This window comes from Gorilla gorilla, chromosome 4 (assembly GCF_029281585.2).
Source record: "Gorilla gorilla gorilla isolate KB3781 chromosome 4, NHGRI_mGorGor1-v2.1_pri, whole genome shotgun sequence".
NCBI classification, from domain to species: Eukaryota; Metazoa; Chordata; class Mammalia; order Primates; family Hominidae; genus Gorilla; species Gorilla gorilla.
This window is the reverse complement of record NC_073228.2, coordinates 24,282,134-24,307,743: the sequence shown is the minus strand read 5'-3', so window position 1 is coordinate 24,307,743 and position 25,610 is coordinate 24,282,134. Positions and strand designations below refer to the sequence as shown.

The 25,610-nt window shown below is 43.1% G+C and overlaps 1 protein-coding gene and 1 long non-coding RNA gene across 3 annotated transcripts in view; one reads left to right on the top strand and one right to left on the bottom strand.

Annotated features, from left to right (window-relative positions):
- PITPNC1 (phosphatidylinositol transfer protein cytoplasmic 1) overlaps nucleotides 1–1,724 on the top strand; it is a 311,332-nt gene extending 309,608 nt beyond the window's left edge. For both annotated transcript variants that reach the window (XM_055387009.2, XM_055387011.2), the window contains one exon: nucleotides 1,288–1,724. In XM_055387009.2, coding sequence (XP_055242984.1) covers nucleotides 1,288–1,604 — 317 coding nt within the window. In that variant the 3' untranslated portion in view covers nucleotides 1,605–1,724. The remainder of the gene's footprint in view (nucleotides 1–1,287) is intronic.
- Nucleotides 1–25,610, bottom strand: part of LOC129533512 (uncharacterized) — a 41,640-nt gene that overhangs the window by 15,114 nt on the left and 916 nt on the right. The window contains exon 2 of the long non-coding RNA XR_008679792.2: nucleotides 13,714–13,879. This is a non-coding gene — a long non-coding RNA (uncharacterized lncRNA). The remainder of the gene's footprint in view (nucleotides 1–13,713; nucleotides 13,880–25,610) is intronic.

Here is a 25,610-nt window from a genome sequence, read left to right as displayed (position 1 = left end):
ACATCAAACACATTAGGGAAAGATTTACATTTTTTAAATACTGTTTTTACTTTCTCACTTAAATAAGAACATTTCAGGTATTTGGAAAACCTACATTATCCAACAATGATTATTAACAGTGGTATCACTGTCTTATTTGTTGAATTCCAAGTCATGCTTTTTTTTCTTTTAAATAGAATCCTCACTATTAAATGATCCTCTCCTTTCATTCTCTATTCTTTTTAAGTTTCCTCAAGAAATGGTTTTATTTTCTTGGCTTTGGAATGATTAGCAGGGTGTGGTGATATTGTTGATTTACGTGTTTTTGAAACTGAATTTATTAAAACACAATCTCTGAACCTTCTTAGGATCGACACACAGTCAGGAAACCAGAAACAACAGCATCTTTGTGGCCCCTCAGAATAAAAAATATATGTATTGATTAAGAAGATAGCATGTTGGCCTGAGTACAGTGGCTCACGCCTGTAATCCCAACACTTTGGGAGGCTTAGGCAGGCGGATCACTTGAGCTGAGGAATTCAAGACCAGCCTAGGCAACATAGCGAGACCCTGTCTCTACAGAAAATACAAAAAATTAAACCAGGCATTATGGCATGCACCTGTGGTTTCAGCCTCACGGGACCCTAAGGCAGGAGGATCACTTGAGCCCAGGAGGTCGAGACTACCGTGAGTCATGATCGCACCACTGCACTCCAGCCTGGGTGATGCAGTGAGATCCCGTCTCAGAAAGAAAAAAAAAAAAGAAGGTAGTATGTTGAAAAATCCTGATGATTTACCTGTTTACCCTATAAAGGTATACTTTCATGATCTAAAGTTGACAATAATGACAATAATATGTGTCATTTCAGGGCCATTGATTGTTTTCATTACCTTCTCTTTATGAAAAACATGACCAGTTAATTATAGCTCCAAATACCCCACACCAGACCCACAACAACACAGATGCACACGGGTGCCCACACATACACACACACAGGCACACATTTCCCCCGTCTAGTTCTGTATTCTACTGTTAAGTCCTTATTGAGAATACTTAAAATACTCATTGTGAAGAGTGCTTTGGAAAATCTTAAATGGATAATCATGAAGGGATATTGTTTTCAGGGTGTAGCTTCCAATAGAAAAAATTGGGGGTTTGGTATTTCAGTGATACTTTGGGTGTATAATCGGGAGAGGCCCCTTTATGATAGGGTTCCCATAGTTCCTGTAAAAACAAGGGTAGTGATGAATCTATTTGCCTCTCTTATAAATAACTGCTCGTTTTTCTTTCTGTTTTTCTCCTTGAAGACATGACAATGGATGAAGTCCGAGAATTTGAACGAGCCACTCAGGAAGCCACCAACAAGAAAATCGGCATTTTCCCACCTGCAATTTCTATCTCCAGCATCCCCCTGCTGCCTTCTTCCGTCCGCAGTGCGCCTTCTAGTGCTCCATCCACCCCTCTCTCCACAGACGCACCCGAATTTCTGTCCGTTCCCAAAGATCGGCCCCGGAAAAAGTCTGCCCCAGAAACTCTCACACTTCCAGACCCTGAGAAAAAAGCCACCCTGAATTTACCCGGCATGCACTCTTCAGATAAGCCGTGTCGGCCCAAATCTGAGTAACTTTATATAAATATCTCATGGGGTTTTATATTTTCATTTGTTGTTGTTTTTTTTTTTTAAGAATCTTCTGATAGAGAAAAAGACTGCTTTGTCACTCAAACATGTTCCTTCGACCTTTCAGTGTGCATGTGACTCAGTAACTTCACATAGAATATGATTCCCTAAGTATGCTACACAGCATCATATTAGATGTAAGATGTAAGACTTGCAAAGGACAGAAGGAATCTTCTGTAACCACATAGCTGTATGCCAGAGAGGAAGCCTTGTTATTGGGCATTTGATGAGGTTTGGCATGGACTTCAAGGATAAATGAATGAAAACTTTGCACCACTTTTGTTACAAGGTATGGTAGAAAATAGTGAAGTCAGTTTCCTCTCATCAAATCTAAAATTCTCCAAAATACTCTCAGGCATAACATACTTAGCTGTTAAATTTTGAACTGCTAATTACTAATACTTGAATACCAATAGTTACTGAGATTCCTATTTTGTGGTTAGTCTGACTCAGGATTTGGAGCCTAATTAATTCTAAACTTTTGAAAATTTTAATCATCAAGCTATAGAGGCTCCAAGTGCAATTAATAATAACTCATTTATACCTTCCACAGAATTTAATAAAGATTCTACTTGTTTCTGTCTTTTAATAACTTTCCCCTTTTGTGCCCTTGTGGCCTCAGAAATCCTTAAGAATTGCATGGATGAATGTGACCATAACTGATTTTGGAATGGTTCAGTTTAGGAACCAAGAGGCCCAGGTGAGGCAACATCTTTTTTCTCTACAGGTACCAACAAACCTTGACTTGTCAGCTTCCATCATCAATTAAGATTCTCAGAATTTGCAATTAATTGAATAGAATTCATTTACTATCTGCCCACTCAAAGAAGTACAAGGGTAGAGTAAGCTAACTGGGCTTTAACATGGTCAGAATGTCTTGTGCATGAACTATAAAAAAGAGAACTGTCTCCCATCCCCTTCCTTGTTTTACTCTTAGTAACATCCAGAATTCCCTGGAACAGATTGCCTACCACCAGACCTTACAAAAGACTGTCATTCTCTTGCTCCTTACTTGAAATACAAATATTGGGAATGTCACGGACATCGAGTAACTACTGTCAAGTGGGAGGAGAGAATGAGCAGAATTGCTGACTCCTATTTGTAGAGTGAAAAGGAGGAGTGATAATAGATGCCCTTCTGTCTAGCTTTCCTTTCTTCAACTAGTGGTAATGCAAGATTAGAATCAAGGTTGACAGGAGGCAAGATCACTCATTGAAGTGACAGAAAGACAATTCTCCTTTGCTCCAAAGAGAGAAATCTGTCACCTTTGCACCTCACTGCCTTTAAACACAGACGGGAGGGCAGGCCAAATCTCAGCATTGACTTTTGTCCTCCAAGAGAGGAAGAGAAGAAGTAATTGGGCAACTCGGAGGCCCGCGCCCCAGCTAGCCTTCCTGATCGTAACCTCCAACCTCAGGAAAGGGACCTTCCCAAAACACAGATCCCAAAGGAAACAAAATAGACCAAGGAGCATAATCTGCTTCTCTCACACAGCCTCTCTGCCAGTGGACCCTGCCTGCTTCCCTCTCAGTGCTCAGCACTCTGTGTAGTGTCTTTCAGGTTGATACACTCTCCCAAGGTGCAGGCGCTGGCCCCGTGAGCCCAGCACCAAAGTTTTCTAAGTCATAGGTCAGACTGTCAAGATCATTTCTTTATCTATAGGTTGATATTTAGCTTAAAAAAAAAGAGTAAACCTAGAACTCAAAGGAAACCTGTTGCAAATAGCTTAGATCAACAGTGTATCTCTTCCCTAAGAATGATAGTATCTTAGTAAGACACCTTCTATGCATGGTATGGAAGCATGATTTTTGCTTGTGGGAAAACCTAATATTTTATCAGACCCCTCGGACTTCTCAATCCCTCCCTCTCCACACAGTAGTACTTAATGAAAATGTTTTGCTTTAGAGAGCAAAATGCTACTTTCAGAAGACACTGAAATAGTATATGTATTTGCTTACCATTTGCAAGCTAAAATCAAGGTGGGGTGGGGTCATTATTTTCACATAGAATGTATTTATTTTGTGCAGGCTGTTAACACATCTGGCACCTAGTTTTTCCCTTAATAGCGTTGCTATTTTCCCTTTTTATAAAGTAGCTTCTGCTGTCAAGGTTAACAATTCTATATGCTTTAGGAAGCTAAGTTCTAATTTCCTTTTGTGAGTTTCATTTCTTTTATAACCAGTATGTTACCACAGACATCAGTTGCAAAGCTACGATGATAGTGTGATTCTTAGCCAAAAAAAAAAGTGTGTGCTCTTAAAGTATGTTCAGTTTTTCTGTCTACATGTGCTTCGTGTGCGTTAAAAAGGGGGTGGGTGGTGTAGATATTCCTTTAGCTGCTTTGCATATTTAACCCAGTCATCAAAAGGCATAAATGACTTCAATATTTTACATATCTTGGTTTTCAAGTATCATTTCACATTCTCTATACATGACTTTGTTATTGTGGAATACAAGCCTGCAATGGATGTATATATACAGAACATTAATAATTCTTAGAAGGATGGAAGCCAAATGGCTGCATGATGGAAATTAGAAGAAAGAAAAAAGCAGAAACTTGAATTTGCTAAGCATGTTTGGGGGGAAATAGAATCCTTAACTCAGTGCCTCTGTCTGCGATATGGAAACCTTCAACTTTGTTCACCAAAATTGTATTATACCTGTGTATATATATATATAAATATAAATATAGTATAGTGAATCAGACACCATCAGTTTTAAGTCTCTGGTAGCCAAATTTAAATAAATAATCCATAGAATATCACATACGTTCACTCCATCTTCATCTCTGAAGTTAGTGGAGACCATCAAAATGACTGTACATTTCATAACTCTGGGAAGATTTCAAATGTGAAGTGCCCCTGTGCATTTTCTTGGCCATAGCACGGCATTCTTGCTTTAGCTGTGCTTTCCTGGGATGAGAAGATCTTGGTGTTTTACACACATAAGCTTTGTTAGAAATCGCCTCTGAAGATCATTTCATTTTCTCACTTTGGGTTGTTGCAAGACAAAGCAAAGGAAAAGGAAAACAACGAAGGAGGCCGTGACATTTTTAGTTGCCACCGTTGTAACTCAAACAATATGGGTTTGTTGGTGAACTGATTTATCAAGCCTTCTGTTACGGTTTTGCATCTGTGTGTGAGGAAAATTTTAATTTATTTGGAAGTATTTATTAGCCATGTTGTTGGTCCTGAAAATAAATCTCTAAGTAGCACAGTTGTGGGTATATTATGCAGACACTTACCACAATACCTGCAAAAGTAACTGTGGTTTTCTTTCAAGACACTGTAATAAACAGTGAACTAAGAGAATAGATTCTGATACATCTCGATAAATCATTCTCTGCAAAAGTTTCAGGGCTAATGTATTTATGTGTATTTTTAAATTCTACTTTCTTTGGCATCTCTTCATGGCTCAGCGACAACAAAGTAATAGGTCATTGGCTGGCTTAGGTCGATAGGAATTTTACTCTTAAGAAGGGCCAGTGTATAGCTGACTCTACATATGATGTGTAATCAGATAATCCAATAGAGAGGAATTGTCCAAATAGTTTTAGTACCTTTCTGATCATCTGACTCAGTAGGCTAGGAGACAATCTGTCATCTGAGCCATAGTTCTTGAGATTTAAAAAGTCTGTCCAGTGACTGCAATCTGATTATGAGTAAACTATTTTAACTATTCATTCTTGCTGAAACTGAAGTGTACACAATAGCACACTGTTGGCATGCTGAGGCAAAACATTGGGTTCTTTTGTGTTCTACCTTTGAAACAATCTGTTTGCATTTGAAATATAAGTGTTTAAGCTTTTTAGGAGTTAGTGTAATAAGAGAATGTGAATATGTTGGGACATTTTCAGATGCCATTAATAATTGTAATTTTGTTGTTAAATTAACAAGTACTTTAGGATAAGCCTCTCGATGTTTTTGCTTTAAATTGAAAGCATGTCTGTCAAATTGCAAGTCTCCCTTCAGTTTCTGTATATCACCCAGGAGAGGGTCTTTGAGTTGGTGTTGTACCTGTACCACTCACATGTAGCGTCAAGTGTAATTTGTAGTGTTTACATTCAAGCTGGGATCTTGATTGGTTAAGTTAATCCACATACCACTGCCACTGCTGAAGGACCAGGTGTTGGAATACACAGCATTACAGACTATAAGCAAAGCAAACAAAAGTTGATCCTTACATATGCCATCCTTCTGTGTCATTTTGTGGCTGTTCTGTGTTTTTCTCCCTAGTTATTTATTATTGTTAATAACTTACTTTTTCTTACATTCTGTTGTAAATAAAATACAAAGCAATCTTCTTTGCAAGCGTAGCTTCCTCTCTCTCTCTCTCTCTCTCTCTCGCCCTCTCTCTCTCTCTCTCTCTCCTTTAGCTATTCTCGAGGGAATGTTAGTAATTGTTCACTTGTGGGTTGATGGGCTTGCTTCTTTTCCTCTATGGATTTTTTTACCCATCCCCATACCACTGCCACTGCTGAAGGACCAGGTGTTGGAATACACAGCGTTACAGACTATAAGCAAAGCAAACAAAAGTTGATCCTCACAGATGCCATCCTTCTGTGTCATTGTGTGGCCTTGCCTGCTAGTAGGCATATGGCACCTTCAGGACCCTTGGTAGGAAAAGTCTGAGTGTCTGCACTAATTATCCAGCCAAAAAATACACAAGGTGGCCAGCCAGGCCAACATGGCGAAACACCATCTCTACTGAAAATACAAAAATTTGCCAGCCGTGGTGGCACACGCCTGTAGTCGCAGCTACTCAGGAGGCTGAGGAATGAGAATCACTTGAACCCTGGAGGTGGAGGCTTCAGTGAGCTAAGATCACGCCACTGCTGTCCAGTCTGGGTGTGAAAGAGCAAGAGCCTGTCTCAAAAAAACAAAACAAAACAAAACAAAACAAAAAAACCCTGGCTGAGGCCGGGCGCAGTGGCTCACGCCTGTAATCTCAGCACTTTGGGAAGCTGAGGCGGGCGGATCACGAGGTCAGGAGATCGAGACCATCCTGGCTAACACGGTGAAACCCCGTCTCTACTAAAAGTACAAAAAATTAGCCGGGCGCGGTGGCGGTCGCCTGTAGTCCCAGCTACTCGGGAGGCTGAGGCAGGAGAATGGCGTGAACCCGGGAGGCGGAGCTTGCAGTGAGCCGAGGTCACGTCACTGCACTCCAGTGACAGAGCGAGACTCCGTCTCAAAAAAAAAAAACCCGAGGTGAATCTGTAACCCAGTGGGATACTCATGCATCCGTCCACCAGGTGCTTGGTTCCCTCGCCTCAAATGTGAAGCTATCCACCCTGGGGGAATCTGTAGGAACACCATCCCAGTGGTGTTCCTAGATTCTCTCCACTGAAGGTTGGGCCAGTTTTTAAGGTGAGCTGAAATCACTCTGATGTGGTTTCTCCATCTCAGGTAGCTCCTGTACACAAAAGGGTTCTCTGCAGATGGGTAGTCTGAGAACAGAAACTTTTATTTCTTTGGGGGTTTTTTTCGAGTCTCACTCTGTTACCCAGGCTGGAGCGCAGTGGTGTGATCACAGCTCACTGCAGCCTCGACCTCCTGGACTCAAGTGATCCTCCTGCCTCAGCCTCCAGAGTAGCTGGGACTACAGGTACACACCACCACACCAAGCTAATTTTTTATTTTTTCTAGAGACTGGTTAAACTATGTTACCCAGGCTGGTCTTGAACTCCCGGACTCAAGTGATCATCTCGCCTCAGCCTCCCGAAGTGCTGGATGATTATACGTGTGAGCCACCGCACCCAGCCAGAATTACTTTCTAGCCCCCTGCTCGTTAGTCTCCTGCTAAAACAGCATATACCTCTCACTCTGTTCTCTCCTCTTGAATCATCCACATCCTATGTTCTAATCTGTGACTGGATCAGGCACACAGCTTCATAGAATAGCACACCATCAGTCAGCTTTCTACACCGAAAATTTTCCCAAAATCATATTGCATCGTTCCAATGAACAAAAACATGCTTGCTTTTGTAGCTCCAACTTCACCATTACCACCCCCAACCTGCCTTTTACTTCTTTTTTCAAAACACACAAACTTTCCACACATTGTTGCTGGCTGACTTTCAGCCAGTGAACTTGGGTACAGCCAGGCTGGGTGTTTATTCCCGGGACCAAACTATATGGGTGGTTAAACATTTGGCTGCCTAATGTTAAATATATATATATATGTTTGTATCACCCCCAGCTTCCTACTACAGCTTTTCATCAAGGCATTATCTCATTTGAGCATTACTCTTTAGATTTCCAAACGCCCACATTCTTTTCTAAAATGTCCTTGTTTCGGCCGGGCGCGATGGCTCACGCCTGTAATCCCAGCACTTTGGGAGGCTGAGGCGGGCAGATCACGAGGTCAGGAGATCAAGATCATCCTGGCCAACATGGTAAAACCCTGTCTCTACTAAAATACAAAAAATTAGCCAGGCACGGTGACGCGGCACTGGTAGTCCCAGCTACTCGGGGGGCTGAGAGGCAGGAGAATCACTTGAACCTGGGAGGCAGAGGTTGCGGTGAGCAGAGGTCGCACCACTGCATTCCAGCCTGGGTGACAAAGCAAGACTCTGCCTCAAAAAAAAAAAAAAAAAAAAAAAAGTCCTTGTTTCCTTCATTACATTCTACTTGGGGTTTCTTGCCTCTGACCTCCAGCTGCATCTTGGCCTCTCAAGTTCAGGAAAATCAGCGACCATTCTCCAACCCTGTCGTGAAATATCCCTGTATGAAAATATCACCCTCAGCCGGGTTCAGTGGCTCACACACCTGTAATACCAACGCTTTGGGAAGCTGAGACAGGTTCTCTTGAGTCCAGAAGTTTGAGACCAGCCTGGACAACATGGTGAAATCCCATGTCTTAAAAAAAATAAAAAAAAATAAAAAAAAAAAGAGAAGAAGAACAAAAATGTCACCCTCAGTCCTGAAGCTTTGACGCCTTTGGAACAACAATCTTTGTGCATGTTCACATACAGTTGTGTGTGTGTTTAACTCAGTGCGGTTGATCCAGGCAAACCCTGTTTTCCAGCTGACAGACTGACTTTCTCTGCCTAATGTACCTGCCCCCTGACATTTCATCCTCCCATAAATCCTCCTTTTTCCATAGTATGCAACCTAGTAGGATATCCCACTCAAATCCAAATCTTCAAGTGCTTCCCTGCTCCTGGGAAAGTTGAAAGCAGGCTGGGACTTTGCCTTAATGCTTTTGCTCTGTTCCCAGCATTGAGGAATGGACCTAGCCTGTGGCCAAAGAAACGACACAGCCTCAGAAACCTACTGAATCAGCCATTCAGTGCAGCAACATTAACGGGCTGAATTAAGCACCTGGGATTTAAGGGCTAATTATGTTTAACTGTAAGTACCAACTTTCCGCACTGTAAGCAGACACAAAAGACGGGGTCATCATTTCCCCTCCTTTAGCTTTTGTAGAAGGGAGTTTTGACCGCTTTGTCCCTGGAGGGTATTTGAGGGTGGCCAAATCCGGACTTCTGTGATTTTAAAAAAAAAAATCATTCCAAAATAACTTTCTTGCTCCCAAGAGATTCCACAGGCAAGATGCTGGCAGTTTACAGCTCATTAGCAACCCTTGAGAATCATTTTGTGCTCTTAAGCATACCAGTGATTATATTCAGAGTGTTCAGAGACAGCTTGCTGCTTTCTCTGTGCAGTCAGTCAACAGTACCGAATGCATATTTTGTCTTTTCTCAGAATACAACTTGAAAATTTACAAAGATTCTACAAGTTTAAATTTTCCCACTGTCATCTTAGAGTTAACTGTATTTCTTTGCATTTTGCTAAAAATCTTATTATATAAATCCAAGAATGTGACTTTTCATCTTAAGTACTTTAGAATTTGTCTTCTGTAGAGCATAATCTGTACATGCCTGTCTTTCTACAAAATGCTTTGAGGATATTGAATTGTTTTATAAACACCTTTACATTTGGTACATAGCATGTTTATCATTTTTCATAGCTATATAATATTCCATTGGGTTGAAAATCAGTAACTTACTTAAACATTCCTTTATTATTTAGCATTTAGGTTATGTTCCAGATTTTGTTATTATATACAGTGCCATTAGGAACATCTTTGCAACATAGCTTATGTCTTCTTTTTAATTATTTGTTCTGGATAAATTCCCAGAAATTGAATTACTGGGTCAAAGGATGTATTTTCCTGACTTTTGGGTCCTTACTGCCAACATCCCCTCCAAAGAAAATTATACCAATTTACAATTCCACTGACAATATGTGAGTGAGAACATGTGTCTCTTTAAACAAGTATTTGCCATTGTAAAAGTTCACCAGTCTCAACTTATTAAGCAATTGCCAGCATCCAATTCCCATACAAGTCTTTTGTTAAAGTATTAATAGGTCAAATATCCTTATTTTGGGTAGTCATGTGATGAAGGGAGAGCCCAGACACAAAGAAGCTCTCAGAATTATTTAAATGTTCAGTGCCTTCTCCAGCCTAGCTAGCAAACTGTAGAAACATTTGACTGGCTACTACAGAAACAAAAGCCTAACTTGAGCATAAGGAACTGCATTTAATTGAATAAACAAACATCAATTCTAAGTCATTTTGTTTTCACACTTTCAGGGATAACAAACATTGAATGCATCTTTTTATTTGAGGTTTTCCTGAAAACCACCATATAAGTGCCAACAAGTTTTTGGGTTTTTGCTTTTTTTTTTTTTTTACCAAGAAGGAATCAGTTAAAAAAAAAAAAGAAAAAAGAAAAGAAAAAAAAACTCCAGCTCTCTTACTGTTATTTTAGAATCAGTGATTCCCAGATTCTAGCAGAACCTTGGTAAGGACAAAGCAGAGTCCCTCCTAAGTCTTTGATTTAACTTCTTGGGAAGCAACGTGATGACAGATCACACATGTGCTCCAAAAAAGAGAAGAAACAGTTGGTACATAGCACTCTTTTCAGCCACGTGCAAGCCATTCCTGAGGAATAGAGAATTCTCCACCAGGAGAGTACTATGCTCATTTCTCATACATAACGAGGACCAGGTATAAAATTTACACTCAAGTTAGTTTGGAATCTGACTGCAGTGTTTACTTTTTTTTTTTTTTTTTGAGATGGATTCTCGCTCTGTATCCCTGGCTGGAGTACAGTGACATGATCTCAGCACATAGTAACCTCCAACTCCCGAGTTCAAGTGATTCTCCTGCCTCAGCCTCTAAGTAGCTGGGATTACAGGTGCCCGCCACCTCGCCCAGCTAATTTTTGTATTTTTTATTAGAGACAGGGTTTCACCGTGTTAGCCAGGCTGGTCTCGAACTCCTGGCCTCAAGTGATCCACCTGCCTCGGCCCCCCCAAAATGCTGGGATTACAGGCGTGAGCCACCTCGCCCAGCCCAGTGTTTACTGTTTTATTGTCAGTGTTGGGTGTTTATTTTAATTATTTTGAGATAATTATAGATTCACAGGAAGTTACAAAGAAGTATACAGGATGGCCTGTACACCCTTCACCCGGCCTCCCCTAATGATAACATCTTGTATAACTAGTAGTACACCAGCCGGGCCCGGTGGCTCACGCCTGTAATCTCAGCACTTTGGGAGGCCAAGGCGGGCAGATCACTTGAGGTCAGGAGTTCAAGACCAGACTGGCCAACATGGTGAAAACCCTGTCTTTACCAAAAATACAAAAAAGTTAGCCAGGCATGGTGGCAGGTGCCTGTAATCCCAGCTACTTGGGAAGCTGAGGCAAGAGAATCGCTTGAATCCAGGAGGTGGAGGTTGCAGTGAGCCGAGATTGCACCACTGCACTCCAACCTGGGCAAAAGAGTGAGATTCTGTCTCAAAAAAAAAAAACAATAGTACATCACAACCAGGGAATTGACATTGGTACAATTCATAGAGCTTATGAAGATTTCACCATGGGCAGGCGCGGTGGCTCACTGCTGTAATCCTAGCACTTTCAGAGGCCAAGGTAGGCGGATCACGAGCCCAGGAGTTCAAGACCAGCCTGGGCAACATGGTGAAACCCCGTCTCTACAAAAAGTACAAAACTATTGGCTAGGCGTGGTAGTGCATGCTTGCAGTCACAGCTACGTGGGAGGCTGAGGTGGCAGAATCACTTGAGCCTGGGAGGCAGAGGTTGCAGTGAGCTGAGATTACACCACTGCACTCTAGCCTGGGCAACAGAGCAAGACCCTGTCTCAAAAAAAAATTTTTCACCAATTTACATGCAGTCATTTGTGTGTGTGTGTTTGTGTGTGTGTGTGTGTGTGTACGCATGTGTATGCATGTAGTTCTATGCAATTTCCTCATCAATATAGCCTCATGCAGCTATCACTACATTTAAGATACAGAACTGTTCCATTACTACAAGACTCTCTCATGCTGCCATCCCTTACCCCAATCTCCCAAAATCTTTACTTTCAAAAACGAAAAAATTTTCACAGAGGCAAACAGCCACCTCAATTTTTCTTCTGCTACTTTGTAACATATTCCTCAGAACTCTCAAACATTTTTTGGGGCATTTAAATTTAATTTTAAAATTAAATTTCAATTAAATATTTTTATTGTAAAATATACATAACATACAATTTATGTATATTTAAGTATACACAATTTGTGTATATTATGTATTATAAATCTCTCATGAGACTTATTCACTATCATATTAGCGTTTTGAGACAGAGTCTCCCTCTGTTGCCCAGGCTGGCGTGCAATGGTGCGATCTTGGCTCACTGCAACCTCTGCCTCCAGGATGCAAGCAATTCTCCCGCCTCAGCCTCCCGAGTAGCTGGGATTACAGGCACACACCACCACGCTCAGCTAATTTTTGTATTTTGGTAGAGATGGGGTTTCACCATGTTGGCCAGGATGGTCTCGAACTCCTGACCTCAGGTGATCAACCCACCTTGGCCTCCCAAAGTGCTGGGATTACAGGTGTGAGCCACCACACCCAGCCACATAGTAGCCATTTTTAAGTATATAATTCAGTGGCATTAACTATATTCACAATGTTGTGCAGCCATCACCACTATCTTTTTTTTTTTCTTTTTTTGAGACAGAGTCTCACTCTGTCACCCAGGCTGGGGTGCAGTGGCGCAATCTCAGCTCACTGCAACCTCCACCTCCAGGGTTCAAGCAATTCTCCTGCCTCAGCCTCCCAAGTAGCTGGGATTACAGATGTGCACCACCATACCCAACTAATTTTTGTATTTTCTACAGAGACAGGGTTTCGCCATGTTGGCCAGGCTGGTCTCAAACTCCTGACCTCAAGTGATCCTCCCACCCCAGCCTCCCAAAGTGCTGGGATTACAGGTGTTTGCCACCATACCCAGCCACCACTATTCATTTTCAGAACTTTTTCATCATCTTAAACAGAAACTCTGTGCCCATTACGTAATAAGTCCCCATCCTGCCCTCCTCCCAGCCCCCGAAAACCTCTATTCTACTTTCTGTCTCTGCAATTTTGCCTATTCTGTACCTCATTGTATTAGTCTGTTCTCACACTGCTAATAAAGACATACCTGAGACTAGGTAATTTATAAAGGAAAGAGGTTTAATTGACTCACAGTTACACATGGCTGGGGAGGCCTCACAATCATGGTGGAAGGCAAAGAGGAGAAAGGCACATCTTACATGGTGGCAGGCAAGAGAGCGGTGCAGGGGAACTCCCCCTTATAAAACCATTAGCTCTCGTGAGACTTATTCACTATTATGAGCACAGCACGGGAACAACCCACCCCCATGATTCGATTACCTCCCACCAGGTCCTTCCCACAACACGTGGGAATTATGGAAGCTACAGTTCAAGATGAGATTTGGGTGGGGACACAGCCAAACCATATCACTCATGTAAGTGGAATCCTGTAATATGTGTCCTTTTGTGTCTGTCTTACTTCACTTAGCATAAAGTTTTCAAGGTTCATCCATGTTATAGCATGCATCAAACATTTTAAAGTCTTATTTTATGGGAAGAGGGAAATCCTATAAGCCAGTAAACATACTGTACAGTTTGCTTATCTTAATCTATTTAGTGTTGCTATAAAGGACTACTGGAGACTGGGTAATTTATAAAGAACTGCTCACGGTTCTGCAGGCTGTACAAAAAGCATGGCACCAGCATCTGCTTCTGGTGAGGCCTCAGGCTGCTTCCACTCATGGTGGAAAGTGAAGAGGAGCCAGCGTGTGCAGGTCACATGGTGAGAGAGGAAGCAAAAGAAGTGGGAGACCATGGACTCTTCAACAACCAGCTCTGGAAGGAAGTAATGGAAGGAGAACTCACTTGTGATCACAAGGATAGCGCCAAGCCAGAATTCATGTGGGATCCACCCCCATGACCCAAATACCTCCCATTAGGCCCCATTGCCAACACAGGGGATCAAATTTCAACATGAAGTCCTGGTGTGGTGGCTCACCCCTGTAATCCCAGCACTTTGGGAGGGCTTGGCGGGCAGATCACTTGAGATCAGGAGTTCAAGACCAGCCTGGCCAACATGGTGAAACCCTGTCTCTATTAAAAATACAAAAATTAACCAGGTGCAGCAGCATATGCCTATAATCCCAGCTACTCGGGAGGCTGAGGCAGGAGAATCGATTGAACCTGGGAGGCAGAGGTTGCAGTGAGCTGAGATTGCGCCATTGCACTCCAGCCTAGGCAACAGAGCAAGACTCCATCTCAAAAAAAAAAAAAATTCAACATGAGATTTGGAAGGAACAAACAAACCAAACTATAGGAGTGCAGCACTAGTAAGCAGAAGTTCTCTAATTATTAGAAAACAGATATTTCCTTGTTTTTATTTTTTTTCTTTTGAGACAGGGTCTCGCTCTGTCACCCAGGCTGGAGTGCAGTGGCACAAACATAGCTCACTGTGACCTCAACCTCCTGGGCTCAAGCTATTCTACCACGTCAGCCTCCTGAATAGCTGGGACCACGAGCAAGGGCCACCACACCTGGCTAATTTTTTTAATTTTTGTAGAGACTGGGTGTCACCATATTGCCTAGGCTGGTCTCAAATTCCTAGGCTCAAGTGATCCTCCCACCTTGGCTTCTCAAAGTGCTGATATTATAGGCATGAGCCAGCATACCCAACCAGACCTTTTCTAGTTATTAGACAACAGACATTTTTCTAATGCTGTGTGATGCTGGACAAGTGACATCCCTCTGAGCCTTTGTTTCTTCAACTGTAGCAACACTACCATTAATAACAGGTGGCATATATTAAATTTGAATGACAAATATGTAAAAATAAGATTGTCAGTAGGTGATGGAAGCTGCGGCTGAAAAATCCTGAGAAAAATAGAATGCACAGGCAAATTTCAACAGTAGCTCTAGGCCGAGTGCAGTGGCCCATGCCTGTAATCCCAGCACTTTGGGGAGCCAAGGCAGGAGGATTACTTGAGCTCAGGAGTTTGAGAGCAGCCTGGGCAACATAGTGAGACCTCATCTCTACAAAAAGTTTAAAAATTAGCCAAACATGGTGGCATGCGCCTGTAGTCGCAGCTACTCAGGAGGCTAAGGTAAGAAGATCGCTTGAGCCCAGGAGTTCAAAGCTGCAGTGTACTATGATTGCACCACTGCACTCTAGCCTGGGACACACAGCAAGACCTTGTCTCTAAAAAATAAATAAATAAACAGAAGCTCTATGAGAAAGAGCAGGTGACCTTTCCTAGTGCTCCATCAGTACATGAAGCTCCTTTTAAAAATAAGAATAGGCTGGGCGCGGTGGCTCACGCTTGTAATCCCAGCACTTTGGAGGCCAAGATGGGCAGATCACGAGGTCAGGAGTTCAAGACCAGCCTGGCCATCATGGTGAAACCCCGTCTCTACTAAAAATACAAAAATTAGCCAGGTTTGGTGGCAGGCGCCTGTAATCCCAGCTACTTGGGAAGCTGAGTCAGGAGAATCGCTTGAGCCTGGGAGGCAGAGGTTGCAGTGAGCTGAGATCATGCCACTGCACTCCAGCATAGGCAACAGAGCAAGACTCCGTCTCAAAAAAATATAAATAAATAAAAAATTTAAAAAAAAACAAAAATAGTCCAGGCACGATGGCTCACGTCTGTAGTTCTAGCACTTTGGGATGCTGAGGCAGGCAGATCACCTGAGTCCAGGAGTTTGAGACCAGGCCAACATGGTGAAACCCATCTCTACTAAAAAATACAAACATTAGCTGGGTGTGGTGGCGCACGCCTAATCCCAGCTACTTGAGAGGCTGAGGCACAAGAATCACTTAACCCGGAAGGCAGAGGCTGCAGTGAGCTGAGATGGTGCCACTGCACTCCAGCCCGGGAGACAGAGCAAGACCCTGCTCAAAAATAAAAATAAAAAATAAAAAAAATAAGAATAAGGTAAAATATGTTTCTGTTTGAAAAGAACTGTACAAATGAAGTCAGACCTGCAAAACCTCCTTTGTTTTCATGCATGCAAGTTGTAAAAATAATTATGTTTTACTCCTTTAAAGACAACTAAATGAGGGTGCTTAGATCATTAAACACACACACACACACACACACACACAAAACTGGCTAATTTCAGATCATCTGGTGGGTCAATAGTGTTTTATACTCAGATTCTTTTAAGTAACATGACCTGTTATTGTCAGAATATAAAAATGTCAAAAGCTTCTCTTTTTTCTGATATACTAGATCTAATTTGCATCTAAATGCAAAAGCTTTTTAGCATGACAAAGCACCCTTGCCAAGCTGATGGACGACTTTTGAGACAGATCTGGTTAATACACAGAGGCCACCATTTTGTTAATTGGATTTGCTAAACAATACCTACCACAGCCTCATTGAAACTCTTTGGTAATTCCTTTTATATAAGATTAAACCAAACATACCCCGAGAAGCATACTTATCTTTGAAAACAAGCATCTTCAATTCTGGATCCAAATACGAATCAATTATTTTCAGTGTTTTGGATAGACTCTTTTTCCCCTCCCCATGCACCTTTCTTGATGCTTTAAATGAAAACCAAGGAAAGATGGTTTAAAAAGTAAAATACCAGGCCTGGCGCAGTAGCTCACACCTGTAATCCCAGCACTTGGAGTCTGAGGCAGGAGGATCACTTGAGCTCAGGACTTTTGAGATCAGCCTGGGCAATATAAGGAGACATAGTCTCTACCAAAAAAAAAAAAAAAAATTATTTTTTTTAATTAGCTGGCCATGGTGGAGCACACCAGTAGTCCCAGCTACTCAGGAGGCTGAGATGGGAGGATTATTTGAGCCAGGGAGGTTGAGGATGCAGTGAGCTGTGTCTGGGTCACTGCGCTCCAGCCTGGGTGACAGAGCAACACCCTGTGTCAAAAACAAACAAACAAACAAACAAACAAACAAACAGTAGAATACCTCCAAGTTTCCTTAAGGGACAATCTGAGAGACTTTCTTCCCAGAGGGAGCACTGACAGCCATCAAAGGGACCTCTAAGATTTCACATAATATTCTTCTCTTGCCTCCCAATTTTAGGCCTTTGCTTTTTTACTTTCCTCTAACAATAAGTGGTCTCCAACTCACTCATCTGAGTTATTGATGACCCATCCACACAATGGCTCCTTAACCATGATCTCAGCCGCCATAATGCCTGACATTGGGTCTCCAACAATTACCCTCAAACTCACCTCTCCACTCCTGGCTTTTCTGTGGTTTCCTCGCCTCCAGGGGGACAGGCGGAGCCACCTCTCCTTATCTAGTTTCCAGCAGATAAAGATGTTTTCCTGATAACCCAAGTGGAAACTCTAAAAATGTCTTCCTGTTGAACCATGGCCACTGGGGTTTCCGATGCAAATGTGAAGGCGGTATTGATCAGCCTTTAGCTGCACTAGGCAGGTTTACTGGCCGAGCTGAGAGCCTAGTTTCCCTGCTCAGCACTGCCACCGAGAAAATACCATCTGAGTTCAAAACAACTAGCTTTCAAACCACCTTCAGAAACACAGCTCTTTTATGAGTGTATCATTTTGTTTTGATGAGACGGGTTCTCGCTCTGTCACCAATGACGCTAGAGTGTAGTGGTGCCTTCATAGCTCACTGTAACCTTGGACTCCTGGGCTCCAGTGATCCTCCTGCCTCAGCCTCCTGAGTATAGGACTATAGGCACACAGCACCTCACTCAGCTAATTTAAATTAAAAAATTTTTTGTAGAGATGGGGTCTTGATAACAAAACCCAGGCTGATTTTGAACTCCTGGCTTCAAGCAGTCCTCCCACTTCAGCCTCCCAAAGTGCTGGGATTATAGGCCTGAGCCACCAGTTTTTTGTTGTTGTTGTTTTGTTTTGTTCTGAGACGGAGTCTCGCTCTGTTGTCCAGGCTGGAGTGCAGTGGGCGATCTCGGCTCACTGCAACCTCTGCCTCCGGGGTTCAAGCAATTCTCCTGCCTCAGCCTCCTGAGTAGCTGGGATTACAGGTGCATGCCAGCACGCCCGGCTACTTTTTTGTATTTTTAGTAGAGATAGGGTTTCACCATACTAGCTAGGATGGTCTCAATCTCCTGACCTCGTGACCCGCCTGCCTTGGCCTCCCAAAGTACTGGGATTACAGACGTGAGCCACGGCGCCCAGCGGAGCCACCAGTTTTTAATAGCAGGTTTTTAATAGCATTGATAGCTAGTAATTGGATATACTTCAGGAAAGAAGTCACCTTTTTTTGGAGACAATAAATTTAATTTTACTGGAATTGAATTAAATTTAATTCCAGAAAAAACATTTCTTGACATGAAAATACTACATAAACTACAAAGCTTTATGAACATATGTAGCCATTCTTCTTATTTCCAAATATTAAAATTTACATTTAAAAAAATGTAGATATAGCTAACATTTGCCATGAAGACAGCACCACCTCCAAAAAAATTTTAGCAGAGAATTGGAGATGTGTGTGTCAATGGCACCAAATGTCTCGCTACTTTTCTACTCCCTTGATTGCTAAGACAAAACTTAAGCAATTTATAAAAATACATTTATACAAAAAAAAAAGGTAGTCAACTAGACATTTAGGTGAAGAATAGGACCGACTTATTTGCAGGGCTGGTTGAGAAGGAGGGCTTTAGGTGCATCCGTTGTCCTTCATCCACATGCACCCTCCTGCTGGCTCCTGCTGGGGACATGAAGGTGAAGGATTCCCACAGAGTTGAACAGGAGCCGAGCCCAGACCCACCTGAGCTTCTCTTCAGGCAGCAGTTCCATAAACACACTCACCAGTGCCCACCCCCGTTTGCCACACCTAATAGAGTTTAGGGGTAGAAGGTATTTAAGCAAGGCTGGGCACGATGGCCCGTGCCTGTAATCCCAGCACTTTGGGAGGCCAAGGCAGGTGGGTCACTTGAGGTCAGGTGTTCGAGACCAGCCTGGCCAACATGGCGAAACCCCATCTCTACTAAAAGTACAAAAAATAGCCAGGTGTGATGGCCGGCACCCATAATCCCAGCTTCTAGGGAGGCTGATGCTTGAATCCAGGAGGCGGAGGTTGCAGTGAGCCGAGATCGCACCACTTCACTCCAGCCTGGGTGACACAGCGAGGCTCCATTTCAAAAAAAAAAGAAAGAAAGAAGGTGTTTAGACAGCCTCAAACTTCTTCAGTCCCACCCCCAACATATCGGGACAAAATATCAAGTTACTCTCCTCCTAGGCTGAACTGGGGGCTTTACCTTCAGCCTGCATTCCCTCTGCGCCCTCCCTATGAATTGGCTCTCAGGGCCAATTTCTGCTTTAATCCTCATTCCTCATTCTGGTCCTGATAGAACTTATTCTATAATCGGGTATTTTCATCTTTTACTTTTTTTTCTTTTCTCCCTTCCCTCTCTTACTCCCTCCCTCGCTTCCTTCCTTCCACAGTGCCTATCATGTACCAGACACTAGGAGAATGGTACAAAAGTGATCAAAAATAAATCTAGGGCCTGGCCCAGTGGCTCACACCTGTAATCCCAGCACTTTGGGAGGCCGAGGCGGGTAGATCACTTGAGGTCAGTGATCTCAGTGTTTGAGACCAGCCTGACCAATATGGTGAAACCCCATCTCTACTAAAAATACAAAAATTAGCCAGACGTGCACCTGTAATCCCAGCTACTTGGGAGGCTGAGGCAGGAGAATTGCTTAAACCTGGGAGGTGGAGGTAGCACTGAGCCGAGATCCTGCCATTGTACTCCAGCCTGGGCAACAAGAGTGAAACTCCGTATCAAAAAATAAAAAAATTAAAAATTAAAAAAAATCTGACCTCAGAGTGTAGTAGAAATGATATATAATAATTATATAGTCACACAAATAAATGTGTAGTTGCAACTTCATACAGGTCAATGAAGGAATGTTACATCATGCTAGGACAGCATATACCATAAGAAAAGAGGGCTGTTCAGCAGAAGCTGTGATCTGAAAGACAAGTGGCAGCTAGATGAAGCAGGAAGGGAAATAGCATGGGCACAGAGGTGAGGGGGGTGGGCATAGCCTGTTCCAGGTTCTGAAGAATATGGCTTGAGTCAGAGGACAAGAGATGTCTGATGAGGGATGAGCCAGGAAACAAGGGTAGGGGCTAGATCTTACAAAGCCCTTGTGGTTTAGCAAATAAAAATACAAGATGCCAGGTCAAATTTAATTTCCGATAAACAATGAATAATTGCATAGGACATACCTAAAAATAAAAAAGTACTCATTATCGGCTGAGTGTGGTGGCTCATGCATGTAATCCCAGCACTTTGGGAGGCCGAGGTGGGTGGATCACTTGAGGTCAGGAGTTCGAAACCAGCTTGGCCAACATGATGAAATCCTGTCTCTACTAAAAATACAAAAATTAGCCAGGCTGTGGTGGCAAGTGCCTATAATCCCAGCTACTTGGGAGGCTGAGGTGAGAGAATTGCTTGAGCCTGGGAGGCAGAGGTTGCAGTGAACTGAGATTGCACCACTGTACTCCAGCCTAGGTGACAAAGCGAGACTCTGTCTCAAAAAAATAAATAAATAAATAGATAGATAAATAAAATTTATTATCTGAAATTCAGATTAACTGGGCATCCTGTGATGAATAATTGCATGGGACATACCTAAAAATAAAAAATGATTCATTATCTGAAATTCAGATTAACTGGGCATCCCGTATTCTACTTGGCAACCCTATTTGTAGGTCAAGGTAAGGATTTGATTTTGCTCATATCCTGAGAATAAGGTATTAAAGGGTTTTAAGCAGGGAGTGGAATAATCGGATTTGAATTTTAATAGATCATACTGGCTACAGATTGGAAGAAGGCAACAAAGAAGCAGGGAGACCAGGAAGCAATTATTGCGGTCCAAGAAAGAGACGGGACTGGGAATGGGGGGCGGGGGGGCAGTGGAGAAGGAGAGAGGTAGACAGGTTGAACTATATTTAGAAGATAAAATCCACAGTACTTGGCAACCTACTCCAGTCCCACTGCTTTAGATTCCTATCATGTGCCAATGATACCTCAATCTATATCACCCGCCTGGGCTCTGCCAGGAACTCCAGCATCATATGGGATACAGCTTATTTGGCATCTCACTTAACACAGCCAAAATAGAAATTTGGGTATGGCTTCTCCAAACAACCCTTGCAAATGTCCTACTCCCCTGCCTAGACTTCCCCATTTCAGTAGGGAACACCCCAATCCACCTGGTCACTCAAGGTAAATGTGCAGAACATGCCTTTGATTCCTCCCTCCCTCTCACCATCACACTCAACCCATCTGCCACCCTGTCAACTCTCCCTCCAAATCGCATCCTGAATTGATCCACTTTTCCCTATCTCCGCTATCACCACCTACCACAAGCCACTATCTCTTGTATCCTCAAAATTGGTATTTCTGCTTCTGCTTTTTATCCCCTATGAGCTATTCTCTGCTTGAGAGCCAGCGTGATCCTTTCAAAACAGAAATCAGACCTTAGCTTAAAACTTTTTTTTTTTTTTTTTTTTTTTTTTTGGCCAGGCGCAGTGGCTCACGCCTGTAATCCCATTACTTTGGGAGGCTGAGGCAGGGAGATCACAAGGTCAGGAGATCAAGACCATCCTGGCCAACATGGTCTTGATCTCCTGACCTCGTGTTCATGGTCTACTAAAAATGCAAAAATTAGCTGGGTGTGGTGGCACATGCCTGTAATCCCAGATCCTTGGGAGGCTGAGGCAGGAGAATCGCTTGAACCTGGGAGGCGGAGGTTGCAGTGAGCCGAGATCGCGCCACTGCGCTCCAGCCTGGGTGACAGAGCAAGGCTCCATCTCAAAAAAACCAAACAAACAAACATAAAATAACAATTGTTAGTGAGGATATGGAGAAACTGGAACCCTTGTGTACTTCTGACGGAAATGTAAAATTGTGCAGCTGCTGTGCAAAACAGCATGGTGTTTCCTCAAAAAATTAAAAACAGAATCACTGTGTGATCCAGCTATTCTACTTCTGGTTATATAGCAAAAAAACAAAGCACGATCTCAAGGGGATATTTGTATACCCATGTTCATAGCAGCGTTATTCACAATAGCCAAGAGGAAGCAATCCAACTGTCCATGAATGGAAGAATGGAGGAGCAAAATGTGGTATATCCATTCAACGGAATATTAGTTAGTCTTTAAAAGCAAGGAAATTCTGACACATGCTACAACAGGATGAACCTTGAAGATGTTGTGCTAAGTGAAATAAGCCAGACATAAAAGGACATATATTTAATGATTCCATTTATCTGAGCTATGGTATTTAAATTCAGAGAGACAGAAAGTAGAATAGTGATTACCAGGGGCTGCAGAAGGGGGAATGGAGAGTTATTGTTTAATGGGTTCAGTCTGGGAAGATGAAAATGTTCCAGAGATGAATGGTGGTTGTGGTTGCAACACACTGTGAATGTACTTCATGCCATAGAACTGTACACTTAAAAATGGTTAAAAGGCCGGGTCTGGTGACTCACGCCTGTAATCCCAGCACTTGGAGAGACCCAGGTGGGTGGATCACTTGAGGTCAGGGGTTCGAGACCATCCTGGCCAATATGGCAAAACCCTGTCTCTAGTAAAAATACAAAAATTAGCTGGGCATGGTGGCGGGCACCTGTAATCCCAGCTACTCGGGAGGCTGAGGCACAAGAATTGCTTGAACCTGGGAGGAGGAGGTTGCAGTGAGCCGAGATAGTGCCATTGCACTGCAGCCTGGGCGGTAGAGTGAGACTCAGTCTCAAAAAAAAAAGAAGGTTAAGAGCCTGGTGCCATGGCTCACGCTTGTAATCCCAGCTACTGGGAAGGCCAAGGCAGGAGGATCACTTGAGCCCAGGAGTTCAAGACCAGCCTGGACAACATGGCAAGACCCTGTCTCTTTAAAAAACAAACAAACAAACAAACAAACAAACAAAAAAAACAGGCCAGGTGCGGTGGCTCACGCCTGTAATCCCAGGTGTGGAAGTCTTTGGGAGGCCGAGGCGGGCGGATCACGAGGTCAGGAGATCGAGACTATCCTGGCCAACATGGTGAAACCCGTGTCTTTACTAAAAATACAAAAAACAAAACTAAAGTTGCTAAAAAAGTTAAAATGGCAATTTTATGTTACGTACATTTTAGCACAATAAAAAAATTTAAAATATACTCATTGGGTTTTGGCACCACCGGGAGGGCGCTAACATTAGGCTGAAATGTATGCCCCAAAGGATGACAAAGATCTTAGATTCTTCCTCTCTCTCTCTGATTTTTGCTGGGCAGAAAACTTCTTCAGGGGCATATGCCTAAATTCTGGTAATATTGTTCAATTATTTGCTATGGTCTGAACATTTACCGCAAAGGTTTTTTGAGTTTCTGAAACCGAAAAACATATCTTAGAGTATCTCAGATCTTATTTAAGAATCACCACAACTTTCAAATAATATAGAGATTTGGTGGCATACAAATATCCACCATTCACTTTCTTTGCTGAATGGTCCTTCTACGAATATTCCTTTGATGAAGCACTTACTGTACCCCATTCATGCAATGTACACGTCACCAGCTGTCAACCTTCCATGACAAATTTCTAATGGGTAACATCCTCCCTTTTTAACGTGAGCAGGCTTCCCTTCCTACCCATTATATATTTAGACTCATTCATTGTATATTTATCATCTGATTCTATTCTAGGAATTGAATGTGAGAGGCAGTATCTTCCCCCAGTCTTCACAGCTAGGCAGCCAAGCAGCATAAACATAACAAACAATCCAGAGAGAACATCCACAACACACAGTAAAATGCACAGGGTCACAGCTGCCTTTGAAGACCAGCCTTAAATGTCTCTAACCAGTGAGGGATAGCCAGACCCTCTTCTTGCTCATTGACCTTGATGGATGCACATTGTAAGTGGAACGCCTCCTGACCTGTTCCTAGCTTAGGCTTGGTTGCAGAAGACTCCTAGTTCCCTTATTATAGCTGGTGTCCTTTCCAGAAAGGATTGCAATCTCCTTTAATAGTTTACCAAACTTAGACTCAAATTTACAGACGAATATGCAAGCACAGTTCCAGCTTTCTCAACCGGGAAGTCTTACTTTCCCTTAATGGATCAAGTCCACGTTCTATTTATTACCCTAGCTTGCAACGTTAAGTATGACTTATTCAACAAACGTGTATTAAGCTCTTTGTGTGGATCACGGACAATTGCTGGTGCCATGAATACGAAAATGTGAAGTGGCCGGACGCGGTGGCTCACGCCTGTAATCCCAGCACTTTGGGAGGCTGAGGCGGGTGGATCACCTGAGGTCAGGAGTTTGAGACCAACCTGGCCAACATGGTGAAACCCCGTCTCTACTAAAAATACAAAAATTAGCCAGGTGTGGGGTGGGTGCCTGTAATCCCAGCTACTCGGGAGGCTGAGACAGGAGAATCGCTTGAACCCGGGGGGCGGAGGTTGCAGGTTGCAGAGAGCCGAGATTGTGCCATTGCACTCCAGCCTGGGTGACAAGAGTGAACCTCTGTCTCAAAAAAGAAAAAAAAAGGCTGGGCACAGTGGCTCACGCCTGTAATCCCAGCACTTTGGGAGGCCGAGGCGGGCGGATCACGAGGTCAGGGGATCGAGACCATCCTGGCTAACAAGGTGAAACCCCGTCTCTACTAAAAATACAAACAAGTCAGCCGGGCATGGTGGCGGGCGCCTGTAGTCCCAGCTCAGGAGGCTGAGGCAGGGGAATGGCGTGAACCCGGGGCGCGGAGCTTGCAGTGAGCCGAGATTGCGCCACTGCACTCCAGCCTGGGCGACAGTGCAAGACTCCGCCTCAAAAAAGAAAAAAGAAAGAAAGAAAAGCCTTGCTACTGATGGTGCCCTCATCACCTCTCACCTGGTAACTACAATAACTGCGATAGACTTCTAGGGAATCTCCCTGTTGGTGCCCCAGGCGCACTTGCTACTGAGAATGCTCTTAGTTAACTGCATGATCGCTCCCTCCCCTCCTTCATGCCATCCTCAAAAGATACCCTTGGGCCAGGCACTGTGGCTCTGTAATCCCAGCACTCTAGGAGGCCAAGGTGGGAGGATCATTTCAGCCCAGGAATTCAAGGTCAGCCTGGGCAATATGGTGAAACCCCATCTCTACAAAAAATACAAAAATTAGCTGGGAATGGTGGTGCGTGTCCGTAGTCCCAGCTACTCGGGAGGCTGAGGTGGGAGGATAGCTTAAGTCCAGGAAGCAGAGATTGCAGTGAGTTGAGACTGCGTCACTACACTCCAGCCTGGGCGACAGAGCGAGACCCTGTCTCAAAAAAAAAAAAAAAAAAAAGACATCCTCTCAAGGAGGCCTGTGGTCATCCCAGTTAAAATTTCACATACATAGACCACTCCTTCCTCCCCCACACACCCACGCTTTATCTCTCCCTTCTGAGTTTAATGTTTTTCTTCTTACCACCTATCACAAAGTAAGTTATGAAGCATAATAATAAACTATATCCTCTTGATCTCACAACCCAGCCTAAAAATTAAAAGATTATCAGAGTTCAAGATCACCCTGGACAACAAAGCAAGACTCCATGTCTGCAAAAAATACAAAAATTAGCCAGGCGTGGTG